Raw genomic sequence first — 26,122 nt, 5'->3', positions numbered from 1 at the left:
GTAGCTTGCCGGGCTCTCGGAGAGGGGCAGAGGAATCGAACCTAGGTTGGCTGCATGTAAGGCAAACACCCTACCTGCTGTGCTATCGCTCCTTTTATTCATTTTTGGATCATGATCACGATCACGAAATCCCAATAATCATTGATTTCTCAAGCGGGCTTAGTAACCTCTCCATTTGTCCTTTCCCTGAGATCTTAGAGGTCTCTCTCAACTCGGCCCCTCCCAACGATGTCCCACTGGAGGCTCTTTCAGGGTCAGGGGAATGAGATCCAGCTTGTTACTGGCTTTAGCATATGAATACAACATGGGAAGCTTGCAAGGCTGTCCCATGTGGGCAGGAAACTCTCAGAAGCTTGCCAGTTTCTCCCAGAGAAAGAAGTAGGTTATAAGATATCATGTGGCCGCAAAGTGGCCGCACGCTTCTGTGAGCTTGCTTTTAAGTCTCTGGATGTTGGCAGAGAGTCTCTTGCCCACACGCCTGGCTGTCTTCCCTGGGGCCCCTCGGAGGGGATGGGCTCCAGCTTCCCCCCCCTGCCCCAAGCAGAGCTCCCGGCGGCCAAAGACCACCGGAACCTAGCTACAGCCATGCTCGAGGCCCCTCTCCACATGTTTAGACAGGCCTCATGCATGAAGGTATCGGCAGAGGAACTCAGGTGTGTGTAATCCCATCAACAGCCAACATCCAGAGACATTTTTGGATAATATCTGGAAATATTTTGGTCATCTCAGTTAGTATTTGCCCTGGTTTTCCTTTGCTCTATTTTTTCATCTTCTTTCTTGCAAAATTCAGTGATGGTGCTTTAGTGTCTTGTTTTCTGCATAAATTCAGAAGTGTAAAAGTGATAAATTCTATTTCAATTCTTTTAGTAACTACTGTTCAAGTAATTGTTTGGTGCCAGAGATGGAATACAGGGCCTTATGTGAGCCTGTGATCAACCCTTAACTTTTAACATAAAACTCATCAAGTTCAGGGGCCAGAGAGATATTACAGTGAGCAGAGTACCTGCCATGCATGTAGCCAACACAGTTCAGTCCTCAGCCCACATATGGTCCCCTGAGTACTGTACAGAGTAATCTCTACACACAGTCAGGAGTACTGAGCACCTCCAGGTGTGGCCCCCACCCTCCCCAAAATCAACTGCAAAGTAAATGGATTTATTATCATCATAAGTAATGAAATAGTGTTTTGCAGGGGGTGTGGGAGATTTGGGACCACACCCAGCAGTGTTGAGGGCTACTCCCAGCTCTATGCTTGGGGGTGACTTATGTAGGTGCCTGACAGAACATATAGGACTGAACCAGGGTCAGCCTCATGCAAAGCAAGTGCCTTCATCCCTATATCTCTTCAGCCCTGTCTAGAGTGCTTGAACTCTGTTTTCACTACTCACCTTTTGCATTACTGTCTTCTAATATTTTTATTCTTTCACACACTTTTCTTTGTTATTGTTTTTTATTTGTTTTACATCTGGGGACCATACCTAATGTCTCTCAGGGCTTACTGCTGGCTTATGCTCGGGAATAACTCCTAGGAGGGCTTGGGAGACCATATTTGATTGCTGAGGATAGAATTTGGGTCAATTGTATGCCAGGCAAGTGCGCTACCCACCATACTATCTCTCTGGCCCCTTCATGTACTTTTTAAAAAGTCCTCCAAAACTAATCTCTGGGTTCATCTTTTTTTTTTTTAAATCAATATATTTTTACACCTGTGTTTTAGAATCTTTTCCCTCTCTGTGGCCTCCTGCATGCGTCCTTCCCGAAACAGAGCCCTTAGTTCAGTGAGACCAGGAGGCAAGCGCACTTCTGTGCCTTTGCTTAGTTTCCAATGCCTTGAGCAAACCTTTCCCTCCCGTGAGAGCTCAGTTGGACACAGACGACTGGAGAGATGGGCATTTGTCTCTGCGTTGGAGGCTCTGAGAGTGCCTTGTCTTCTCACAGTAACTGTTGCTCAGAAAAAATTTCATTCACTATTGGCTTCATGGACACGAAGTAGTTAAGTAGTTTCTGTAGTTAGTATTTTCAAGCTTTACAATGATAGACCTAAGTATTTTATTTCTTTTCCTTCTGGAGGAATTAGTATGCTTTTTATTTTTCAACCCGAGGACTTCGGTTTCTGTATTGCCAAGGATTTATCTATCTCTATCATGTCTTCCCCATTTTTCACATTCTTTTCATCTAAAAATTCTCAGAACGGGGATGGAGAGGTGGTACAGGAGCTTCAGCACTTGTCTTGCATGTGATAGACCCTGGCTTGAATCCATGGCACCACATATGGTCCCCCATGCGCCACTTTGGGTCATGATCCAAGAAATCCACCCCCCCTAATTACAAAGTAGAACAATATTCTCACAACATATACTATACCTCTACATCCTTTCTTCTACAACTGCTAAACCTTCATAATATTTAGAGCTGTGTCCTGTGTGATCGTCACGGATGAATTTTTTTTATATGCCTGCCTGATTTTGTTTATTCACCTATGTATATGTTGTTTGTGGGGGCCATGGCTTGTGGTCCATTAGCTCAAGGTGGTGCCAGGGATCAAACCCCCTGAAGCCCCACTGAAGAATTCGTCTATCTCTTTTCCAGCTCACTGGATCTCTTGAGTTGTGTGTCATTGTCCACAAAGTCTATTTAATAACGATTTTCCTTGCCGGGCATCCTTTTCTATGTAAAACCTATTCTATTTCCTGGAGTATTTGTTCTTTTTTTTTTCTTTTTTGGTCACTCCTGGCTCTGCCATCAGGAATTACCCCCTGGCAGTGCTCAGGGGACCGTATGGGGTGCTGGGAATCGAACCTGGGTCGGCGGCGTGCAAGGCAAACGCCCTCCCCGCTGTGCTATTGCTCCAGCCTCAGGAGTATTTGTTCTTTCAGAGAGATTCCTTGCCTTTCTCTCTCCAGTCATTTCAAAGTTATTCCGTTTCCGGGAAGTCGCTCTCTCATCTTTATCACTTAGGATCCGAAATCGTATCTGCTGGTGCCTCCCCGGGATGAATCACTCCCTGTATGTGTGGTTTGTGTTGAGGAGCTTGTCTCCTGTGGTTTCCTTCTCCCTTCTTTCTTCTGTAAGTTATTAGGTGGTGAAAGTTTCCTCACAGATTCTGCTTTTGTTTCTGTGGAGCCTTTGGGGTTTGGGTTATCTCTGGGCAGTACTTGGTGCTAATTTATTGGTTTAGGATTTCCTGAGCAGAGTTGCAGGCTGAGGATTTTTGCTTTCCCATGCGTGGTGCATTTCCCCTACCTGAGGCCCACCCCTGCTTACCACTCGCAAGTGGCTCAGCCCTCTTCTCACACAGCCAGGTGCCTCCAAGATTGGGAGAGATTTGGGAGAGAACTCACCTGCTGCCCGTGGGGATGCCTTCTCTCCTCTTGTTGGCACTGAAGCTCTGCCTTATGCTACTGGAAGTTTTGTTGCGGTTTTCTATTGCTGACATACTTCCTGGTTGCAAAAAGTCTCCTTTCCCGCCCTATGGCTTCCCATTCGCCACGGGGGGTGGGGGGTGGGAACTGTTGTAAACTTCTAGAATGTTTTCTTCACAAGGCCAATAAAAATGTATGTTTAAAGCCAGAGAGCTAGCTCAAATACATGCCTGACATGCGGAGGTCCCGGGTTCAATCCCCAGCGTTGCATGGTCCCTGAGCACCCCCAGGTGTGGCCCTGGAGCCCCCCCACCTCCACCCACCAGGCAGCACCACCACTTTGCTGGACCCGAACTCCCCCACACAGCCAGGACGTGAGTGACCCCCAGACAGAAATAAACACACCCTCATTCTTGGGTGGGAGAATATCTTTATCAGCACCCCAATAGTTATCATCCCCATGAAAGTAAAAATGTGAACATCAAAACATCGACAAATAGAAAAACAAATGGAAAATAAGAGCAAAAACATTGATTAATTATTTGACTGCTTAATACTCATGACTTTAAAGCTGCTCGGGTCAGTTTGGTGATTTTTTTTGAAATTCAATAAAAACCAATTGCAAACCAAGGGGGAAAAAATGCTTAAAGTATTTAAGAATTTCACGCGGCTGGGGCCAGAGAGAGAGTACAGTGAGTAGGGTTCTTGCCATGCAGAGATACGGCCAAGCAGGGTTTGATCCCCAGCCTGAGCACCAAATGTGGCCACCCCGCCCCCACCAAAAAAAAAAAAGAATTTTATATAATTCATGCACATGCTATTGAAGAGCTGCTGGAATTGGGTTCAAAGCCACTGATATGGGGGCAGACCTGAATTAACCCAGTTAATGATCTAAAATAAAGAGCACTGGGGACAGAGACTGGTCAGCAGAGAATTATGAGCAGGATAATATCCTACATATATGGGGCCTGGGTTCATTCTGGAACAGCAAAAGGAAGAAGGAGATGAGCAAGGGGGCCTTGCATAGTAAGATGTTGGAGAGGTGGTGAGCCGCTGAGGGCAGGCCGTGAGTGAAGGAATGAGAGAGAGGGAGCAAGCCAGCTCTCCTCCTGAGGAACTGGAGACTGAATGCAGGAGGAAAAAAAAAAAAGAGAGCGAGAAGGCAAGAATGAGGGTTTTTTTTGACCGAGCAACTACATGAATAACAGAGACGTGTGTCATGCTGGAAATGGCACATTTCAGAGGGGAAGGGGGAGAAATCAAGAGTTAATTGTTCCACAGGTTTGTTGTTGTTGTAGTTTTGGAATTTATAAACTGCCTTAGCATTTTTATGGTGTTTGCTCTTGGCTTCCTTTGTACTTCTCCTGTCACAAATGGAATACAAAGTGGAAAGAAATGCAAGCACGACTAAAATATGGAGCCGGAAAGTGAACGTTCCCTCACCACAAATAATTGATAACTGCCGCATGGCCTCTAACATGGCGCTCAGGTCGTTGGTCGAATTGCATTAGCATTAGTGTTTGTTTTTAAATTTTTAATTTGTTATAAAAATTTTAATTCAGTCATATATTATGCATAATCTTCTGCTGCACACGTTCTCTCCATGTTGGTATATATTCTTTTTATGGCTGCAGAGTATGTTATTGTGTTAATCTACTTTGATTTACTTGCCCTTTCTCCATGGATGAGTTATTGACTCTTGATGTGTTAAGTTGTTCTCCTCGATTCTCATTTTGCTTCTGGTTTTTAAAATCAAGACTGGCCTATAGATTTGTCAGGATGCTTCCTCGGCATCTATTGAAAAGGTCACTTGATTTTTTTCTTTTTTCTTTTACTCTAATCCCAATGTTTAATCTCATGGCTCTGGTGTTCCTAAACTGTGTTGTGTTTGTTATTTTGGTTCACTGCCATTGGATTTTTTTTTTCTTTATGCTTCCTCTGTGGCTATTGTGTCAGAGATGGCGCCTCAAATTCCTTCCCCTCCCCCCTGGGTCAGAGCAGTCCAGTGAACTGGGCACGATATCACTGCCACAGTCATGCGGGCTTAGAGGGTAAGGTGGTCTTTGCAGATACATTTAAGGTGACTAACTTCATCCAAAGCAAGCATCTCTGGGTGGCACCGAGACAATCATATGGACTCCTTCCAGTCAGGCTCTGGAGAGCAGAGACAAAAATTGCAGACTCCGATCCTGAGCACAGAGCTAGGAGTAAGCCCTAAGCACCGCCAGGTGTGTCCCTGAAACCAAAATCAAAAACAAAAACAAAAATGAAGAAGAAAGAAAAAAATTTGGAGACTCAGAGGCATTCCTGGGCTAGTTTTGCAGGCGCAGACGGCTGTGTGGCTGAGGGGACCACACAGAATTCGGGCAGGGGGAGGTGAGCTATTGGCGCTGAAAACTGCTCCAGTCACAACCAAAACCAAAGGGAACTGGATTGTCCCAACAAGCTGGTCCTGCAGTTGAAGTGGTCCCGAGCCTCAGAGGAACAGGCAGCCGTGCCTGACTCCTGCATTCAGCTCAGGGACCCCCAGAGCAGGGAACCCAGCGAAACCCAGCCTAGACATCTGTCCCCCAGCAACGGCTTTTGTTCTTCTCCCAAACCTTCAGAAGTGCTCACGGCCGGACCCCGGCACCACAAGCCTCCCTCATGCTCAGCGTTCTGAAAACTCCTCAAACTGCCACTGAGAGTTCTCTGATGCTGTTTCCTTCTCCTTTTTATTTATCTTTGATGGCTGAGCATTGGACTCAGGGTCTCACATGTGCAAGGCATGTGCTCTGCCTTAAGGGCACACCATAGCTGAAAACTCACCGAAGTTCTAGAATTTCTTCTCCTGTCTCTTTCTGCCAAGTCTGTGGCAACAGGGACATTGCCTGTTCTTTATTCCCCCAACTAGTATGCCCTGTGGTGAAAGGGACATTGCAGGTGAAGTTATGTGTATGAACACTAAAAGTGGAAGATTATCCTGGATTCTCAGACAGGCTCAGTCTAATCACTTGAGTAGAGAAATTCCTCCAGTGGGGAAATGCCAGAACACCTCAGAGAGAGAGAGAGAGATTTGACAGAAGTCAGACCTTCAGTGCAGGACCAGGGTATGTGGCTGGCTGTGAGGATGGAGCCTCACATCCCGTCGACAGCTAGAATCATCCTGTCGACAGCTAGAAGCAGAACACGCCCTCGGTCCTTCACTGGGAATTGGATTCTTCAACCTGAAGGCGCCCCAAAACAGTTTCTGTCCCCGTATCTCCAGCCAGTGCGGGGCAGCCAACCTTTGGGCCTCAAGACTGGAGCAGAGCGACCCGCAGTGCCCGCTGAGCGGCAGCCTCTCAGAACTGTGTGCTCACCAGCTTGGGTCGTTTTAAGCTGCTAGGATTATGGTCATTTGTTCCAGCAGCCGCAGAGAATGAATTAACCACCTCACGTTCATTCAGTCTCCCCAAAGGTAACATAAATGCATCAGGGATGGAGACGTGACTCTGGGGTTTTTCAGGTTGTTTTTTTTTTATTATTTGACTTTTGGTTGTTTCTTGTTGGCCACACTTGGAGGTGCTGGGGGCTATTCCCAGGCAGAAATGGGGGTTCACTGCAGGTGATGCTGGGGGCCCATGTGGCATCTAGGACCAAGCGCAGGGCTCCCACGTGCTCCAGCTCATTGCACCCTCTCCCCAGCCCCCATGAGGTGGTTCTATATGATCCTGAGGGAAGGTACAAAACGGAAATGGAGCCCTCCTAGGGACAGGGCAGGAAACCAAAAGATTATGTTTAACCCTTTAAAAAGAGCAGTACACCTGGGGCTGGAGGGATATAATACAGCGGGTAGGGTATTTTCCTTGCACGCGGCCGACCCGGGTTTGATGTCCAGCATCCCATATGGTCCCCCAAGTACCGCCAGGAGTAATTCCTGAGTGCAGAGCCAGGAGTAACCCCTGTGCATCGCCAGGTGTGACCCAAATAGCCCCCTTCTCCCCCGCAAATAAAACCAGACAGTACACATGCCTTAGAAACTCGGCCCTAAGTATGCAGAGAGACATCGCTGAAAGGTGGGAAAAACCGTTGGTTCAGGTGAGCGGGAAGTGGGAGGAATGAGTCAGAGCTGCTGGGTTCATGTTCAGCTATGGTGAGAACCAGGGGGTTCTTCAGACGCACGCCCCCCCCCACCCCGCATCCAGCTAGGGAGTGAGCCTCCCCGCCCTGCCACCGGGACCCCCAGCAGGCGGGTGGGGGCTGTCCCTGCCTCGGGGACCCGTGGCAGCCGCCGTCTCCCTTCCCCAGGGTGGAGGAGAGCAACCACAGGCTGCTGGAGTCGGAGCGGCAGCTGCAGGAGGAGCGGCAGCGGTCGGTGGTGCTGGAGCAGCACCTGGAGAAGATGCGCCTGGAGCCCGCGAGGACAGCGGCGCCCCAGAGAGCCGCCCCCCGGAGCAGGACAGGTGGGGGCTGCCCCGGGCCCCGGGGAGGATGTCGGGAGCCACAGATGCCTTCGAGGGGGAGCGCCCCACCCCCGGCCTGCCGCATGGGTGGCCTCCACCCAGGGCCCCCTGGTTAGAAGTAGGAGCCCCAGAACACTTGGCCAAGGGAGCCCTGAGCAGAGAGAAGAGGGCCGAGGCCCCCAGCCCAGCCCGGCCCTCTGCCCTCAGCCTCTGAGCTGCTGGGGAGACCGGAGCCGTAGCAACTGGCCGGAGGGGACGGGCCCTCTGCCCTGGGGCTCGAACACGCTCTTTCCATGGCCTTGGGCCCCAGCCCTACTCTCTGCTCCACACCCACCCACCCCCACCCAAAGCGCCCCGTTCTTGCTTTAGGATGGCCACCAGGACCAGGCTGGGCGCTGTAGCTTCTCGGGGTCCAACCCTGAGGCCAGCAGTGCCACTCTGCTTTCGTCCCACCGGCCGCTCCTGCACCACTCCCGGCTGTGGGGGAGCAGGCACGTCCCAGGGCTCTGACCCCACGGCTCTCGGGGTGCAGACTGTGGGGACAGACGGGCTCCGGGGCCGCTGACTCCAGGCGGGGACAGGCCAGGTCTGCCCCCTCCTGGCGTCCCCAGCCCAGCCCGTCGGGGCTCCTTGGCAGAAGTGCTGCCTGCCACTGGCACACACAGGACCACCCCCGCCCCAGCGAGGACACTCGGCCCTTTGTTCGCAGCTCCGAAGGGTGTGCCAGAGTGGGCCCAGCGGGGGGCCGTGCCTTTCTGGCCTCTCCCACCAGGGCCCGAAGGCTTCTGGGAGCTTCTGAGAACCGTCCTGTGGGCGGCCGGGTCCCAAGCACTGAGGCCTGGGCATGGCTGAGTGTGTCACCTGGTTCTTGCAGTCACAGGGCCAGGGCAGAGCTGCCATGTCCATGTGGCCTCTGTGACTCGAGAAGAGCACTGTCCCTCTCGGGGGGACAGAGCACCAGGCCAGGGAGATTGGGTCCTTTGTGGCAGTTTTACCTGCAGGGCAGAGAAAGGCAGGAAACCAGGACAGGTCAGAGGGGGTGCCGAGGAGCTGAGAGCCACTGTTGTCTCTGGGGGTGACAGGGAGAGGACACTGGATACCTGAGCTGGGAGGGTGGTGTGAGCAGGGGGTGCAGCCTGCGGTGTCTGGGGCAGAAGTGAGAGCCAAGGTCCTGCAGCCAGGCTCGGAGATGGGATGGGATGAAACCATGAGCAGGGCAGAGAGCTGGCCGGGGGCTCCCTCCACTCGGCCCTAATGCACACGGACCCCACGGCAGCCTTTAGAGCTCTGCGTGCGTGCGTGTGTGTGTGTGTGTGTGTGTGTGTGTGTGTGAGAGAGAGAGAGAGAGAGAGAGAGAGAGAGAGAGAGAGAGAAAGAGAGCCAGGGTGCAGAGGGAGCAGGCGGGGCGGGGCGGGGCGAGGAGTTTGGACACGGACACGGTCGCCTCGTGACAGAACATGGCCTCTGCTCCCCCACGCAGGTCAGCCCCCCTCTAGCAGCAGACGTGACTCAGGTGGGAGTGAGAGGAAGGAGTCCTCGCTGGCCCAGCTCTCCGGGCTGCCCGTGGAGTCCCAGCTGGAGGAGCTGACCACCAGGTGCGCTCCCACCCTTGTACGCCTGTCTGTCTGTCCGTCTGTCCCCCCGCCAGTGCCCGGGACAGACACAGCACATTCCCCTGGGGTCTTCAGGACCTGGGTTCCAGTGCTGCCGCCCAGCAGATCTCAGAGGGAGGGGACACCAGCTAGTCCCAAGAGAAGTTTCTCTGAGCTAGACGGCCGCCTCACTCTCTAATTTTTTTGCTTTTTTGGGTCACACCCGGCGATGCACAGGGGTTACTCCTGGCTCTGCACTCAGGAATTACTCCTGGCGGTGCTCAGGGGACCATATGGAATGCTGGGAATCAAGTCCGGGTCGACCGTGTGCAAGGCAAACGCCCTACCCACTGTGCTATGGCTCCAGCCCCCCGCCCCACTCTCTTCCCCCGACCCTGGCCCCTTCCAACTTTGTCTCCATCCTACTAGTTGGCCACCTGGTCTTGTGCCATGACTCTCCCCCCAACCCCCCCCCACAACCTGTTTACATGCTTTTCCCCTGCGGCCCCCTTGGTGCCCACAGAAGGGTCCACAGGGGCCCATCCAGCCCCTGGTTGAGAAGTGCACAGTTCAACCCTCTGGATTCTGTTTTCTGTGATGTTTGTTACTTGAGAGAGGAGGCCTCCCCAGCAGTACCAGGGCCACCGAGGGTGCCCAGCGGTGCCAGAGGTCAGAGCCCGGCCCTGTGCCTTCCAGGCATTGCTCCAGACTGCTGAGTGCCCGCCTGGCCCCCCCGCAGGCAGATGTCGTCACTGGACAGGAAGGAGGGGGAGCTTCCCACCCAGGACTTACGCTCGAGACAGCCAGCACTGGGGGGCTACCCAGGTCCCAGAGAGGAGCCCCGCATGGTGGTGTTCCAAGGGCCCGTGGGGGGAGGGGACGGAGCCTCAGAGCTCCCTGCGGGCCGCCCCTGCCCCCACACATGGGCCCCGCCGGCTCTGCACGCTGAGCCTTGCTCCCGTCCCCCAGGCTGGCCATCCAGGTGGAGGAGAACGAGATGCTGAGGGCGGCCCTGGGCAGCGCCCTGCAGGGGAAGGAGGAGGACATCCGCATGTACCACGAGACCCTGGGCCAGGTGAAAGGGGTCTTCCTGCAGGCCCTGCGGCAGCAGAAGGTGGACAAGCGCTAGCCTGAGGCCGAGGCCCCCAGGACTCCATCTGTGCCCCTTCTCCGGGACGAGGCTCCTCCAGGGTGACTGAAGCGCATATCTCGGGCCAGGACGGACCCCAGGGGGAGACCCCCGAGGCGGGCCTGGACTGAGGAGACCCTCGCACAGCTGCTCACTGCCCTGCCCCCGGGCCCGCGGGGGCCTGCGTGCCACACACACGTGCCACATGCACAGGCGAGCCCTCGGTGCTGGGGCTGGGAGCACCCTTGGGGTTCCCAGCCTCCCATTCCCCCCACACTCCCTCGGTGCTCACACCCACCACCCTCGGCAGACTCGGGGCCTCCTCGCTCCCTGCCCCCTGCCAGCCCCCCGTTCCTCAGAGACAGACCCACCCACCTGTAATAATAATAATGATTTTTCTCACGATCACCACGGCCCATGGACTCTGCTGTAAGGAGCCTGTGCACAGGGCCCTCTCACCGGCCGGGCGACAGAGGCAGAGACTGAGGTTCACTCCACGAGCCTTGGTCCTCAGCTCCCACACAGCCCTGGCTCGCTGCTGTGGAGGCACCTCCCGTGGCTTCTGTGGCTGCAGCTGGTGGGCACTGGCCGGTGGGTGGCAGAGGTGGCCAGTGCCAGGGCTCCGGGCAGGAGGGTCTTGAGGCAGAAAACTCCCTTCTGACTATACCCAGAGCTGAGTGTGCAGGCAGGGCTGCCGCCAACCAGATTTCCCCCCTCCCGCACTACCACCGCTGTCACCATGTGGCCTGAGGCTCCGGGGGCCGCCCACTGCCGCTCACCCCAGCCCCAGACACCCCGAGCACGCACAGGCCCCCACAGAGCTGCACGCAGATGCTGGCACTCACACACATCAGCCCCAGGGCAGTGCAGGCGCCAGAGAAGAGCCTGGACACTCCTCGTGTCTGTGCAAGGGCCGTGTGGCAGATGAGAGACCCGAAGAGCCTCAGAGTGACTCCCGCGTACGCGTCCGGTGCACACGCGTCGTGCAGGCCAGCCAGGGTTGGGGGGGCGCATTTCCACCTGCAGAGTCCCCTGGCAGCCCCGAGAGCTGCTGTGGAGTTGTGTGCCAGGGTCAGCACCCCAGCTTAGACCAGGTCACCCCACACCCCCGGACCCTTCCGAGAACCAGCAGTTAAAAGTGCCCCCGGGAAAAGGGTCAAGCGCACCAGGGGACATGGTGAGCTCTTAGTGTGACACGGTCAGCTCAGCAGCCACTGCCCCCGGCATGGGGGTGGCGAGGCCCCTTTTCAGGTCCCTGATCCCCGGGAAGCCCCAGGCAGCCTCTCCTCTGCTGGGGGCTCCCAGCAGGACCCCATGCAGTGGGTGGGGTGGGGAGGGAGAGGGAAGGGGCCCCCATGCACAGGCAGAAGGCAGCCCCTCGGCACCTCCCACCTTCCCTGCTGCGGCTCCCAGGCGCTCTGCCCAGATCTGGGGGGACCATCTGCCCTTCAGCAGTCCCCGAGGTGGGGGTGGGGAGGGGGAGGGGAGGCCCAGGAGCTTCTGGGAACAGGATTTGCTATGGAAGAGGCCAAGTAGGGGCCCCCTGCAAGCTTTGAGCCAGGCAGGCAGGTTGCAAGCAGCCCCTGTGAGCAGCACCCCCAGCCCTCAGGTGGGCGGTCTGGGTCTGCAGGTGGACGGGACTGGCCCTCGTCAGAGGACACCAAGGCCCTGGGTGGGGGTGTCAGGAGTCAAGGGCAAAAGGAGAGGCCGCTGGTGGGGGCCTCACGTGAGTCTCCCTGGCCACACCCCAAGCAGCTCTGCTGTCCAGGTGCTCAGGTTCCAGCACTGACAGGTGAGACCTGGTTGAGCCATGGGTGGAGCTCGTCCACTGTCCCCTGGGCTAGGGCTGGGCGCACAGCTGAGCCGGCCCACTCACGCCCCACACATACTCCCTGCGGGGTCCCTCCCGTGCTCCCAAGAGCCCAGGGCAGGGTGGCCTGCAGGAGGGGTCACTCTCTGGGCCCCCGACATTCAGTGGTCAGAACCAGAACCCATGGCCGGCCCGCAGAGAAGTCTCTGCCCACCCTTCTCCTCTGACATTGCTTCTCCTTCAGTCCTGGAGCCTTGCCAGAGCACGCATGCGCGCATGTGCGCACTCACACACACACACACACACACACACACACACTGCACACAGCACCCACATATACACCACACCCACCATGTACACAGCACGCACTTGCCACACAGCACACAGTCACACCAGCCAGTGTGGTGATACACACACAGGAAATGTCCTCTGCACTGCTCAGGCATCTGTGAAGTGAGAGCAGAGCAGGGCCTCAGACAGACCCACTCTCCTCCCCGCCGTGTCTTTCCCAGCAGCCCTTGCAGCTGAGCCCCAGTCCAGGTGCTGGTCTTAGCCCCCTCAGCTTCCTGTCCCCGGCCTTCTGGGATAGTCTTGTTAGATGCCACCCCTACCCCCGGACAACCTCCCAACCCCTAGAACAGCCAGCCCCATGTCTCAGCACACGCGCACGTGCACACTCACACACACACACACACACACACACACACACACACACACACACTTAGACCAACTCCTAGGCCATCCTAGTGCGTGCGCACTCACCCCCCCCCCACACACACACATGCACGCACGCTTAGACAAACTCCTAGGCCAGCCAGCCCCACATCCTAGTGCACATGCACACACACACACATACACACACATACATACACACACTCAGACTAACTCCTAGGTCAGCTATCCCCAAGTCCCAGCACACACACACACACACACACACACACACACACACACACACCATACAACCAAGCTCTGGGCCAGCCAGCCCCAGTCCCCCCCTGCCCCCCACACCCCAACCCCCAGGCTTCCTGAATGCTCCCCTCCGTCCTGCCACCACCCTTCTCCTCAGCTCCCTGCAACCTCCCGCTGTGGGCGTCTCCCATGAACATGGGCATGGATGGTCCTGCCCCTGGGCTCAGGACTGAAGGCCCGTGTGCTCCCACTGCCCCTCTCCAAGCAAGCCGGGCCTTCATCGTGAAGGGAGCTGTCAGAGGGTCCCAAGAGCTCAGAAGCAGGGCAGGAGTGAGCACTTACAAAGGGGTCTGCAGGGGCCTCCCTCAGCCTCTTCGCACACTATTTTCCTTTCTATCAAGCAGGGAGGGGAGAGAAACAGGAACCCCTTTTCTTTTTTTATTTTCTCTTTGGGTCACACCTGGCGATGCACAGGGGTAAAGGGGTTACTCCTGGCTCTGCACTCAGGAATTACTCCTGGCAGTGCTCAGGGGACCATATGGGAAGCTGGGAATCGAACCTGGGTCGGCTGTGTGCAAGGCAAACACCCTACCCCCTGTGTTATCTCTCCAGCCCCAACCTCTTTTCTAGGGGGCGTGGAAACTCCTTTTAAAAGCTTTATGCTTTCTGGGTCATACCCAGTGGTGCTCAAGGACCCCTCCTGGCTCTACACGCTGCACTTGGCTGAACTTATAGCCAGGGCTGGCAGTGCTCAGGGGACACATGTGGCGCCAGGCATCCAACCTGGTCCGCCACACGCGAGGCAGGCGCCCTACCTGTTGTACTATCACTCTGACCCCTGGAAACATTTTCAAAAGTCAAACATCCAGCTCTAGAAACACCCCTGGCTCCCATCATGAGCTTCCTTCTCCTCTCAAGAACCTTGACTCAACCTCTGTGCTCTGCTCAGGAGTCCCCTGTTTCAGGAGGACCCCCTGGTCCCTAGTAGTATGGACCCTTCTCAGGCCTGGCTGCCCCTGGTGTCCACTGCAGACTCCCCCAGCCTGCTCTGCTCGCTCGTCATCGTGCCCGAGCTTCCTCCTCAGGGCCCCGGAGGTAGCGACAGGGCTGCCATGTGTGGACTGTGCTGGGCAGGTGCAGGATGCTGTTGGTGCTGGACACTCCTGGTGCTGGGCACTGCTGGGAGGGCACTGAGCTGCCTCCTCCCAGCCCGCCGACCTGTGCTCAGTCCAGGGAGCGTGTTGCCTGCAGGCTGTGTGGGAAGCCAGAAGCGCCCCTGCTGGTAAGGAGACCTCCTCCCCTCTCCTTGGCTGAGTGGATAGCGGGGGCTGGGCTCAGCGGGGTGTCCTGTCACCCCACTTCTCCAATCCCAGAGGCCCTGGCCCCTTGCCAATACACGAGCATCCCCTTGACACGGCACAAGTACATCAGCAGCCCCAGACACTGAGGGGCGCATCCCGGGGACGGTCCGAGCTGTTCCCTCACAGGGCCTTCCCCATAACTGTCCCGCCACTGCTGTCCCCGGAGGAGTCCCCATTGGTTGGGGGCCCGCCATCCTCGGGAGGATGCCAGCCACTCTGAGGGCCCACCCCGCCTCACTGAGCCTGCCAGCCCCCCTTCCCAGGGCAGTTCCCTATGGGATGGGGCTGGAATGCCGGGACCCCCTCAGCCACATCTCATGGCACTTCCAATCCAACTAAGCATCTCAGCCCCCCACCCCGTGCCAGTGCCTGGCCAGCCAACACTGGCCAAGATGACGTGGCCCGGGGGTCTGCCTCAGTCAGCACTCAGGGACTGAGGCCAACTGTTGGCTCGAGTTCAAGGAGCTGAGCATCCAGGGTGTGTGTGTGTGTGTGTGTGTGTGTGTGTGTGTGTGTGTGTGTGTATGCAAATATGCCTGTGTGCATGTGTCTGTATGTGTGTGTCTGCATGTGTGGGAGTACTTGTGTGGGTGTCTGTGTGAGTGTGCCTGTGTGAGTTTGCCTATGTGATTGTGCCTGTATGTGAGTGTGCCTGTGTGAGTGTGCCTGTGTGTGAGTGTGTCTGTGGGTGGGGGGATGCCTGTGTGTGAGTGTGCCTGTGTGTGAATTTGTCTGTGTGAGTTTGCCTGTGTAGGTATGCCTGTGTGTGAGAGTGACTGTATGGGTGTGCCTATGTGAGTGTGCCTATGTGTTAGTGTGCCTCTGTGCGAGTGTGCCTCTGTGTGACTGTGCATGTGTGTGAGTGTACCTGTATGAGAGTGTGCCTGTGCCTGTGTGTGAGTGTGCATACGTGAGTGTGCCTGTGTGAGTGTGCCTGTGTGTGAGTGTGCCTGTGTGAGTGTGCCTGTGTGTGAGTGTGTCTGTGTGAGTGTGCATGTGTGAGTGTGCCTGTGTGTGTGCATATGTATGAGTGTGCCTGTGTGTGTCTGTGTGTGTGCATATGTGTGAGTGTGCCTGTGTGTGTCTGTGTGTGTGCATATGTGTGAGTGTGCCTGTGTGTGAGTGCGCATGTGTGGGTGTGCCTGTGTGGGTTTGCATATGTGTGAATGTGCCTATGTGAGTGTGCGAACGTGCCTGTTGTGCAAGAGTGTGCATGTGTATGAGCGTGTGTATGTATGTGAGTGTGCATGTGTGGGGTAGAAGCAGGGCTCACCAGCCTGGATAAGCCAGTAGGCACCCTGGTAGGCTTCCTGGAGGAGGGGACGCTCAAGCAGCAGTGTGAGGGAAGCACCGGCCCCGTGGACGGGGGACACTCGGGAACGGGAAGCCCAGGTGTCCCCATGTGAGCCCTGCCTCTGCCCCCCCTCCGCCACCCTCCCCCAGCTGCCAGGATCCTCCTGCAGCTCCGGGGCCAACAGCACTGCAGCGCTCGGCTCCGCTCCACTCTGCAGCTCCGCTCGGCTCTGGCCACCTCCTCCCGCCCTCCTCCCCCTCCTGCTGTCACCACTCACCGCTCAAAGCCTCGAGGGGGTGGGGACCCCAGAGCTGGACACACCCCACCGTAGCCCAGAGCCCAGCCGGTCGCACGGACACACGGTCGAACGCAGGACCCCGGAGCCCCGAGGTGGGCAGAGTGCCAGGGTCCCTCACAGCCTCCTCAAGGTCAGTGCCAGCAGGGGCTGCGGCCGCCCGGGGGGCGAGACCCACAGGGCCCTGCCCCGGCCCCCGCTCCTAGGCCTCAGGCGCCAAAGTGGGCTTGACCCCAGGTGGGCGCCACACAGGTGGACCCTGGAAGCACCCAGTGCCCACAGTCTGGGCCGTGCCGGGGGTCTCACAGGAGGGGTCCTGGGTTGGGGGCCAGCCCGAGCCCGGCTCAGCGAAGGCTCGCTGGGGACACCCCGCACCGGCCCTGAGGAGCTAAAATTGGAAAGTGGCGAGTGGGAGGCAGCTGACAAAGCTGTTTCACGGGCTCCTCACTGCGCTCCGGTTTCAAGCTCCTGCTCCATTAACCCGATCCCTGGGCCTCCCTCCCCCCACCGGGGTGCTACGGCATGGTGGCCCCGGGGCCGGCGATGCAGGGGTCAGCCTGGCAGCCGGAGCTTGGTCAGGTGCACCCGACAATTTTTTCTGGGCCTGGGATCTCCCTGCAAACACTTGCTCTTGTGTCAGGTTTGCTGTGTGACCTTGACAGCTCACTGTCCCTCTCTGGTCTGTGACCCCCTCATCAGTTAAACGGGGAGAACACTGACCATGGGGTGAGGGTCCAGAAAAGCTGGTTGTGTGCTAGCAAGCAATATCGGTGGTGGTGGCAGGGGTGGGGGGGGAGGGTGGTGTGAGATGGAGATAAGGCAATGCCAGTCACTTCCTGCCCCGGGCCAGAGGGCACTTAGACAAAATTCCTTCCTCTATTCAGGACATTTCATTTTGATTTTCATGGGGCCAGGCTGGAGCAGGACAGGGGCTAGCTGGGGCCTAGGGACGTGCAGGAGAGCAGCCAGGTCGTGGCAGAAGGCACTGGCCACGCCTATGCTAAGCCTGCTACTGGCCAGCACCTTGGACACTGGCCAACACCCTCCCTGGGCCCCTGCTGGGCCCCCCTCAACCACCTCCAGCCAGTGTCCAGAGCCTGACACAGAGAGTAGAGGGCGCAGGCCGGTGGGGACAGGAACGTGGCAGGCCTGGCCAGTGAGGGGCTGGAGGAGACACGTGGAGGCTGGTGCAGAGGCAGCAGGTAGGAACTCGGGAGCCGGGAAGGAGGCGTGGCTCGGGAGGGGCCAGGAACCTGGTGCCAGCGACAGGCTGGATCCAACGCCCACCCTGAGGCCCTGGATCCGGAGACGGGGTGTCTCCGCTCCAAGGCCGGCCGGAGCCTTGGCATGGGCAGTTTTCAGGGAGGGTGGACACTGGTGACCCCGCAAGGTAGGAGGAGAAAATGAGGCGAGCAAGGCGGGCTGAGGGCAAAGAGGCTTTACAACACTGGGTCGCGCCGGGGATGGGGCACCAAGGACCGGGAGAGCTGGGAGGAGGCAAATGGAGGAGAGGCGGCAGCACATCCAAGGGGCAGGAGCCCACCTCTCTCCCGGGTGGGCGCCCTCTCCCTCGGGCGGGCCTCTCCTCACCCACTGTCTCCCCCCACCCGTCCAGGCTATGGGCGTCAGGACAGCATTGCCCGTGGCGGAGCTGGGCCTGTACTCCCTGGTGCTGAGCGGGGCACTGGCCTATGCCAGCCAGGGCCTGCTGGAGGCCTCGCAAGGTAACAGCAGGGGCCCAGGGGCGCGGGTGCGGGGGTGCGGCGGGGGCTCTTGCGTGAGGATGCAGGGATGCAGCTGTCCTGCCTGGCCTGCTCAGCCGGCAAGGCCAGACGCGTGCAAGCACAGACCGGACTGTACGCTAGGCCCTCACAGAGCGGGCGCCGTCAGGAGGGGACACAGATGCAGAGGCAGGCCCGAGACTGGACGTGCAGGCTCAGAGGGAGGAGGCAGAGACAGACACACAGACTCGGAAGGCAGTCAGAGGCCCGGCCAAGACGCCCAGCAAAACCCAGGGGAAAGCAGAGGCCGAGAGGCAGAGCGACAGAGAGACAGAGGGACACCCGCCCCACTCCCCTCCACGGCACATGTTTCCATGCACGCGTGTGTCCGTGCACCCCTGTGTGTCTGCACATGTGTGTCTGTGCCTGTGTGTCCATGCACGTGTGCATGCCCTCCCCGAGGCCTGCTCTGTTTGCAGATGGGGCCCATAGGAAGACCTTCCGGGAGTCCGTGCGGCCCGGCTGGGAGTACATTGGCCGGAAGATGGTAGGTGCCACGCACCCAGTCCCCTCGCTCACCCACGCCCCTGCTCTGTCCCCACCATCAGCCTTTCCCTGCTGGCCTTGAGTGGGTGGTCCCCTTGAAGAGAGGCTGGCCTCGGGGAGGGTCTCGGGCCTGAGCAGCAGCTCCTGTGCCCAATGAGCTGGTCCCTCCTGGGTCTTCCTGAGCCACGCCGGGTCCACCCTCGGCCCTGCAGGGAATGAAGCCTGAGGCGGGACAGCACAGCCGTGGGGGGCCTTCGGGCAGACAGGGCTGAGTGTGGGCCAAGGCCGCATCCTCCCCACCTTCCTGCCTGGACTTCCCTCAGAGGGAAGGTGAGGCCTCCCCCAAGTCATGAATAAGAACGTGGGTTCTGGGGGATGCTGGGGCCCCGGAGCAGCCCGTCCCCTCCTGCCCCCACTCACCTGCCCCCTCCTCCTGGGCCACCCCAGGACGTGGCGGACTTCGAGTGGGTGATGTGGTTTACCTCCTTCCGCAATGTCATCGTCTTCGCCCTCTCGGGACACGTGCTGTTTGCCAAGCTCTGCACGATGGTCGCCCCCCAGGTGAGGCAGACCCCCGCCCCCTGCTGCCCCTGGCCACGCTGCCGCAGCCGGCCTAGGGTCCCCCGCTGTGTGCGGGGCACTCAGGGGCGCGCTCTCGCCCGCAGCTCCGCTCCTGGATGTATGCCGTGTACGGGGCCTTGGCCGTGCTGGGCACCATGGGCCCCTGGTACCTGCTGCTGCTGCTCGGCCACTGCCTGGGCCTCTACGTGGCCTCCCTCTCGGGCCAGTCCTGGCTCTGTCTTGGTGTCGGCCTGGCCGGCCTCGCCTCCTTCAAGATGGACCCCCTCATCTCCTGGCAGGTGTGTTTCGGGGCCCGGCAAAGGGGGAGGGCACTGGGACAGGCCCCAGACCCTAGACTCCCCAAGCTGCTCCCCACGCGTTTCCTTGACACGCTCCCAACACACACACACACATACACACACACACACACATACACACACACACGGGGATCATCTCTGTGCGCGGTGGGGGTGCGGGGCAGGGAGGGAGGCGGCTGGTTCCCGGGACGGGGGCACCTGGTGAGCCAGTGGCCTGTTCTCTCCCTCCAGAGCGGGTTTGTAACGGGCACTTTTGATCTCCAAGAGGTGCTGTTCCACGGCGGCGGCTGCTTCTCGGTGCTGCGCTGCACCAGCTTCGCGCTGGAGAGCTGCGCCCGCCCGGGGCACCGCTACTCCCTGGCCGACCTGCTCAAGTACAACTTCTACCTGCCCTTCTTCTTCTTCGGGCCCATCATGACCTTCGACCGCTTCCATGCCCAGGTGAGGGCGGGCTCCCCGTCCACGCAGGGCCTCCGCCCGGGTGGGTTGGGCGCCCCTGCTTGGGCCCGAGTCCCTCCCTCCGCCGACCCCAGGAGGCGGCCTTACCTCCACTCTCAGACAGGGATCAGAGGATGGCACCGTGCCTCCTCCTTCAGACAGGACTCCCCTCCCTCCCAAACCAGGCTCTGGAAGCAGAGGTTCCCACAGAGCACCCCTGCGGAGACACTGCTGTGTGTCTCCACCCTCTGCTCCAGCTGCCAGGAACCTACCTCCTCCCTCAGACAGGCATCTCTGGCTGGGTTCGTCTCCCCCCTCAGACCCCGGCCTCCCCCAGGTGAGCCAGGTGGAGCCGGTGAGGCGCGAGGGTGAGCTGTGGCGCATCAGGGCACAGGCGGGCCTCAGCGTGGTGTCCATCGTGGCCGTGGACATCTTCTTCCACTTCTTCTACATCCTCACCATCCCCAGCGACCTCAAGTTCGCCAACCGCCTCCCCGACAGTGCCCTCGGTGGGTGTAGGCTGGGCCCAGGACAGGGACCAGGGCAGGGCTCCCGGGTCAGAAAGACCCTCCCTCCTCTACGACCTCCCCCTCACAAACACACAACTGGGGGCCCAGCTGGACTTATTCCAAGAATAAGTCCCAGGTGAGGCAAGGACTTATTCTTGGAAATGTCTGGAACGTGGGGTGAGCCCTGTCCCGAGAGCGGGGTACCCCACAGAACAATCCACCTGCACTAGGCCTGAGTTCCCAAACCCAGCTCCGAGTGGGGAGAATCTCGGGAGCGGGGGTGCAGGAAGGGGGATGTCCCAGTGTCCGAGGTGGTGGCTGCAGTTCCTGGGGGCGGGGTGGTATACTCGACTGTGCCTGGAATTCGGGGCTTGGGGAGGAAGAGGCGGGCAGTGACCTGGCCCTGTCCCCAGCTGGCCTGGCCTACTCAAACCTGGTGTATGACTGGGTGAAAGCGGCCGTCCTCTTCGGCGTGGTCAACACGGTAGCGCGCCTGGACCACCTGGACCCGCCGCAGGCTCCCAAGTGCATCACGGCGCTCTACCTCTTCTCCGAAACGTGAGTGTCCCCTGGACCGCCTTGCCCAGTCCAGGGCCAGGCCCGCCCCCCCCCCCCCCCGTCCCGCTCCTGCTGACTCACCCCATCTGCTCTTTCCACTCTAGGCACTTCGATCGCGGCATCAATGACTGGCTTTGCAAGTGAGTGAGGGTGGGGGACGGTGGCACCCACGCTGGCCAGTGACCAAACAGCAGTGCCAGGGCTAGTTCACATTTTCCCAGGTGGCCCAGAGCTGGAGGAGGGCGGGGCAGAGGTCTCTGGGGTGGGGGTAGGGGGAGGGATGGTGGGGAGAGCGAGAGGCCCACCGTTGGGAGCAGGAAAATACTGCTTTGAGGAGAGACACAGCCCTTCAAGGCTGGGTCAGGGGGGCGAGGGTGGAAGACCCCCAGCGTTGGGGAGGTCTGGGTGCAGGAACTGCCTCATTGGAATCTGGGGGACGTCCAGGTGGAGGCTGAGGTTCGAGGGTTCTGTGGGGCTGATGGCATCAGAGAGCAGAGGATGGTTTAGGCCTTGGACATGGGAATGAGCCGAGGAGAGTCGAGTGAAAAGGGACCACCCAGACGGGGCCTGTAAAGGCTGCGTAACTGACCAAAGAGCAGAGAAGTCACCAGCAGGGATAGGTCAGAGGAGTAGGAGAAGAAGTTAGGCCAGGGGCCCGGCACCTTGGGGAGTTTCGGAGGTTGGTCTTGGCCTGAGCGCGGCTGGGGGTTCAGGAGAGCAGGGCTGAGCTCGGGGGCTGGAGGGCTTTGGGCTTCCCACGGAGAGGCCGGGCTCCAGAGCTGAGAGGAAAACTTGAGCAACCCCGGAGCAACCCCCGTCCCCATGGGAAGCTCCTGAAGGAGTCGGTTCTGTTGAGAAAGGTGGAGGGACACGGCGCAAGGACAGGAGATGTGGAGGCATAGTCTCGGGTGCTGAGAGCACCGAGAGATCAAGAAGCTGGTGGTGCTGAATAGATAGTGAGTGAAGTCCCTGAGGAGGGGGCGGTGGGGGGTGAGAGCCGTGTGACAGAGCTGACTGCAGGTGGAGGAGGCTGCAGGGTGCACCCAGAGGGTGAGGACGGAGAGAGTGGACAGACGCAGAGGGTGGGTCAGCAGAGGGTGGGTCAGCGAGCGTGGACAGACACAGATGGAGGGGCAGTGAGTGTGGACAGACACAGAGGGTGGAGCAGCGAGTGTGGACAGACGCAGAGGATGGGTCAGTGAGCGTGGACAGACGCAGAGGATGGGTCAGTGAGCGTGGACAGACGCAGAGGATGGGTCAGTGAGCGTGGACAGACGCAGAGGATGGGTCAGTGAGCGTGGACAGACGCAGAGGATGGGTCAGTGAGCGTGGACAGACGCAGAGGATGGGTCAGTGAGCGTGGACAGACGCAGAGGATGGGGCAGTGAGTGTGGACAGACGCAGAGGGTGGAGCAGCGAGTGTGGACAGACGCAGAGGGTGGAGCAGCGAGTGTGGACAGACACAGAGGGTGGAGCAGCGAGTGTGGACAGACACAGATGGAGGGGCAGTGAGTGTGGACAGACGCAGAGGGTGGAGCAGCGAGTGTGGACAGACACAGATGGAGGGGCAGTGAGTGTGGACAGACGCAGAGGATGGGGCAGTGAGTGTGGACAGACGCAGAGGGTGGAGCAGCGAGTGTGGACAGACGCAGAGGGTGGAGCAGTGAGTGTGGACAGACACAGATGGAGGGGCAGTGAGTGTGGACAGACACAGAGGGTGGAGCAGCGAGTGTGGACAGACGCAGAGGATGGGTCAATGAGCGTGGACAGACGCAGAGGATGGGGCAGTGAGTGTGGACAGACACAGAGGGTGGAGCAGCGAGTGTGGACAGACGCAGAGGATGGGTCAGTGAGCGTGGACAGACGCAGAGGATGGGGCAGTGAGTGTGGACAGACGCAGAGGGTGGAGCAGCGAGTGTGGACAGACGCAGAGGGTGGAGCAGCGAGTGTGGACAGACGCAGAGGGTGGAGCAGCGAGTGTGGACAGACACAGATGGAGGGGCAGTGAGTGTGGACAGACGCAGAGGGTGGAGCAGCGAGTGTGGACAGACACAGATGGAGGGGCAGTGAGTGTGGACAGACGCAGAGGGTGGAGCAGCGAGTGTGGACAGACACAGATGGAGGGGCAGTGAGTGTGGACAGACACAGAGGGTGGAGCAGCGAGTGTGGACAGACGCAGAGGATGGGTCAATGAGCGTGGACAGACGCAGAGGATGGGGCAGTGAGTGTGGACAGACACAGAGGGTGGAGCAGCGAGTGTGGACAGACGCAGAGGATGGGTCAGTGAGCGTGGACAGACGCAGAGGATGGGGCAGTGAGTGTGGACAGACGCAGAGGGTGGAGCAGCGAGTGTGGACAGACGCAGAGGGTGGAGCAGCGAGTGTGGACAGACGCAGAGGGTGGAGCAGCGAGTGTGGACAGACACAGATGGAGGGGCAGTGAGTGTGGACAGACGCAGAGGGTGGAGCAGCGAGTGTGGACAGACACAGATGGAGGGGCAGTGAGTGTGAGAAGTTAGGGGTCGGGGTGGCTCTGCCTGCAGGCTTCGGAGTTCCCCTGGAGGAACAAGGTTACCAGCCGTGGACACAGGGTCGGGAGCAGCACTGTGTCCTCCCTCTGCCCTGATGCCCCAGCCACACCCTCACTCTTCAGAGGGGAGCCCTGGGCTGTGGCTACTGCAGAACATGGTGGGCGGGAGAAAAACTGACCAGGCACTGGAGTCAGCAGGCGGGGTCCTTAGGGTGTAGAGCTGGGGGATGGCCCAGTGGGGCTCAGTGGGTTCCTGTGAGGAGATAGTGGGTATCCTCGCTCTCCTCGCTGGCTGGGAGGGGAACGATGAGGGATAGAGGCGAGTAACAGTGTATTTGTAACAGTGTGTCATTGCTGGGCTGGAGGATAGCACGGCCGCCAGACGGGCTGGTGTTCGATTCCTCCACCCCTCTTGGAGAGCTGGCAAGCTACCCGTGGCGTATTGGATATGCCAAAAACAGTAACAATAAGTCTCTCAATGAGAGACGTTACTTGTGCCCACTCAAACAAATCGGTGAGCAACGGGATGACGGTGACAGTGACAGTGTCATTGCTTGTGGTGAAGATAGAAACTTCAGTGAGAGGCAGAGCTGGTGCAGGGTCCAAATCAGGAGCAAGGCATGGGGAGGAGTAACGACAGAGCAGTGAAGTTTCAGTGGTGATGAAGTTGGGGTGGAGAAGCCATTGGATGTGAGATTGAGGATGGAGACTCATCACTCATGGTTCCTTGAATTGGTTTAACAATTATTTATTGAACACCTACTCTGTGCCCAGGCATGGCTCCAGGCACTGGGGACATGGCAGCAAGCATGGCAAAGACCCAGACTTAGGGAACTTATAGGCTAGCGGGGAAAAACGGAGATAATGGGTCATTACAGAAAACTGGAAGGTGTCATGGAAAGGAAGCTGATGGCAGGATAACTTGATTAGAGGCACCAGGCAGGCCTGTGCGCACTGATATTTGTCCAGAGATTTGAGGAGATCTGGGGAAGAGGACTCCCCAGAAAGCAAGCTCAATGATGGAAATCTGCCAGGACTGAAGGACAGAAAGGCCAGGCACAGGCTGTGAGGGTCTCCGGGTCGGAGGCAGAACCAGATGGTAACCGGTCACCATCTCAGAGCAGCCCTTGTAAGCAGGAGGCGTTTCTACACTGTCATGACAGTTATGGCAGGGGAATTTCACTGAGGTCACAGCCTCAAGAGATGCCTCCAGCTGCCCTATGCTGAGCGAACCGCAGGGGGACAAAGATGGAGGGAGGGAGGCCACATCAGAGGCACTCTCTGAGCACTCTGAGAGCTGATGGTCTGGACCAGGATGGGGGGAGCGGAGGCGGTGAGCAGCCATCGGGATGCAGTGGGGCCAGCGGCATTCGCTGGTTGGGCGTGGGAGGAGAGGGCGGCTGAGAAACCAGGGTGGCACCTGGGCTCCTGGCCTACAGCCACGTGGAGGGCACAGTCACTCACTGAGTCGGGCGCCAAGCAGGTGCAGGCATGGATGCGGGGCTTGGTCGTGGAGGGAAGCGTATGGAAAGAGGGAGAAGCAGGGGTCAGAGAAAGAGACGGGGGAGAGTCACCCTTGGCTCGGCAGCACGCATTTCAGCTGTGGAATCTAGAGGAACTCACCAGGCAGGGAATGGAAGCTCAGCTCAGGTGGGTCGAAGACTAGGGCCACCCCCACTCCCTCTCTCCCTGCCCTTCCCCACAGGTACGTCTACGACTACATCGGTGGGGAGCACTCTGAAGTGATCCCAGAGCTGGTGGCCTCTGTGGCCACCTTCGCCGTCACCACTCTGTGGCTCGGGCCTTGTGACATCGTCTACCTGTGGTCACTCCTGAACTGCTTTGGCCTCAACTTTGAGCTCTGGGTGCTGAAGCTGGCAGAGTGGGGGCCCCTGGCACGAATTGAGGTGAGCAGGAAAGGGTGAGGTTGGTGGGGGTGGGGGGGTTGCCGGGAGGTGGGGGTTTCCTGCTCCGGAGGCTCCTAGAACTTTCTCACCACTCACATCCTGCAAGTCAAACCATCACTTGCTCTGAGACTATCTGACCTTCTCAGGGTCTCCTGAGCCCACCAGGAGTGCTCCCTGAGCACAGAGCCAGGAGTAAGCCTGGCGCTCTACCAGGCGTGGCCCAAATAACCAAAACCAAAACCAGGGAGGGAGAGCTTAGCAGAGCCTCTGAGGACTCTGGGCGGAGCTACAGACCCCAGGGGCCATGCGGCCAAACACCTGTGTTCAACCCCGTCCTCCTTCTCCGGGCCCTGGCTCTCTCCCCCCACCCACCCCCTCTCCAGGCCACGCTGTCGGAGCAGATGTCCCGCAGGATCCGGGCCTTCTTCGGGGCCATCAACTTCTGGGCCATCATCATGTACAACCTTGTAAGCCTGAACAGCCTCGAGTTCACCGAGCTGGTGGCCCGCCGCTTACTCCTCACAGGTTAGGAGCAGCGGGTGGGGGCGGGGGACCCCCGAGGCTGCCAGGCATCCACCTCAAGGACTGTGCGTGACCCCCTGAAACGTGTCCTCCCCTCCCTTGGTGCAGCAGGGAGGGGTGAGACAGGTGGGGAGAGAAGAAGAGGGGTGCCCACCCTCGCCTCACAACCGGCTCCCACACAGGCTTCCCCCAGACCACCCTGGCGGTCCTGTTTGTCACCTACTGTGGGGTCCAGCTGGTGAAGGAGCGGGAGCGAACCCTGGCCCTGGAGGAGGAGAGGCAGGACAAAGAGAAGCCGGAATGAGGGTGCAGCGGGGAGGGAGGGGTGCATGCTCGGC

General features: G+C 58.6%; 2 protein-coding genes across 7 annotated transcripts in view; both read left to right on the top strand.

Moving 5' to 3' along the window:
* Positions 1-10,929, top strand: part of CCDC13 (coiled-coil domain containing 13) — a 47,604-nt gene extending 36,675 nt beyond the window's left edge. For 2 of the 3 annotated variants that reach the window (XM_055137247.1, XM_055137246.1), the window contains 3 exons: positions 7,632-7,786; positions 9,267-9,381; positions 10,348-10,929. In XM_055137247.1, coding sequence (XP_054993222.1) covers positions 7,632-7,786; positions 9,267-9,381; positions 10,348-10,507 — 430 coding nt within the window. In that variant the 3' untranslated portion in view covers positions 10,508-10,929. The remainder of the gene's footprint in view (positions 1-7,631; positions 7,787-9,266; positions 9,382-10,347) is intronic. The other variant, XM_055137248.1, reaches the window with a different exon arrangement.
* A 5,016-nt stretch (positions 10,930-15,945) lies between these two features.
* HHATL (hedgehog acyltransferase like) lies at positions 15,946-26,120 on the top strand. Of its 4 annotated transcripts, XM_004614539.2 has the most exons (12): positions 15,946-16,309; positions 17,792-17,900; positions 18,377-18,444; positions 18,891-19,004; positions 19,109-19,303; positions 19,553-19,762; positions 20,097-20,268; positions 20,682-20,826; positions 20,931-20,966; positions 25,061-25,262; positions 25,646-25,787; positions 25,967-26,120. In XM_004614539.2, exons 2-12 carry the CDS (start codon positions 17,795-17,797, stop codon positions 26,086-26,088), a joined length of 1,512 nt encoding a protein of 503 aa, XP_004614596.2. In that variant the 5' UTR covers positions 15,946-16,309; positions 17,792-17,794; the 3' UTR covers positions 26,089-26,120. The 4 variants fall into 4 exon arrangements, with proteins under 4 accessions (XP_004614596.2, XP_054992929.1, XP_054992927.1 ...); XM_055136954.1 differs by lacking the exon at positions 17,792-17,900 and having other exon boundaries at positions 16,177-16,309; positions 19,587-19,762; positions 20,080-20,268; XM_055136952.1 differs by lacking the exon at positions 17,792-17,900 and having other exon boundaries at positions 16,177-16,309.
* Positions 26,121-26,122: the final 2 nt, after the last annotated feature.

The sequence above is a fragment of the Sorex araneus genome, chromosome 4, assembly GCF_027595985.1.
Source record: "Sorex araneus isolate mSorAra2 chromosome 4, mSorAra2.pri, whole genome shotgun sequence".
Classification (NCBI taxonomy): Eukaryota; Metazoa; Chordata; class Mammalia; order Eulipotyphla; family Soricidae; genus Sorex; species Sorex araneus.
This window is presented reverse-complemented; position numbering and strand designations above follow the sequence as displayed.

Coding starts and splice junctions, on each gene's coding strand:
- HHATL (XM_004614539.2), top strand. CDS start 17,795: ATGGGCGTCAGGACAGCATTGCCCGTGGCGGAGCTGGGCCTGTACTCC. Junction 19,304..19,552: donor ACCCCCTCATCTCCTGGCAG/GTGTGTTTCGGG, acceptor CTCTCCCTCCAG/AGCGGGTTTGTAACGGGCAC. Junction 20,967..25,060: donor ATCAATGACTGGCTTTGCAA/GTGAGTGAGGGT, acceptor CCTTCCCCACAG/GTACGTCTACGACTACATCG.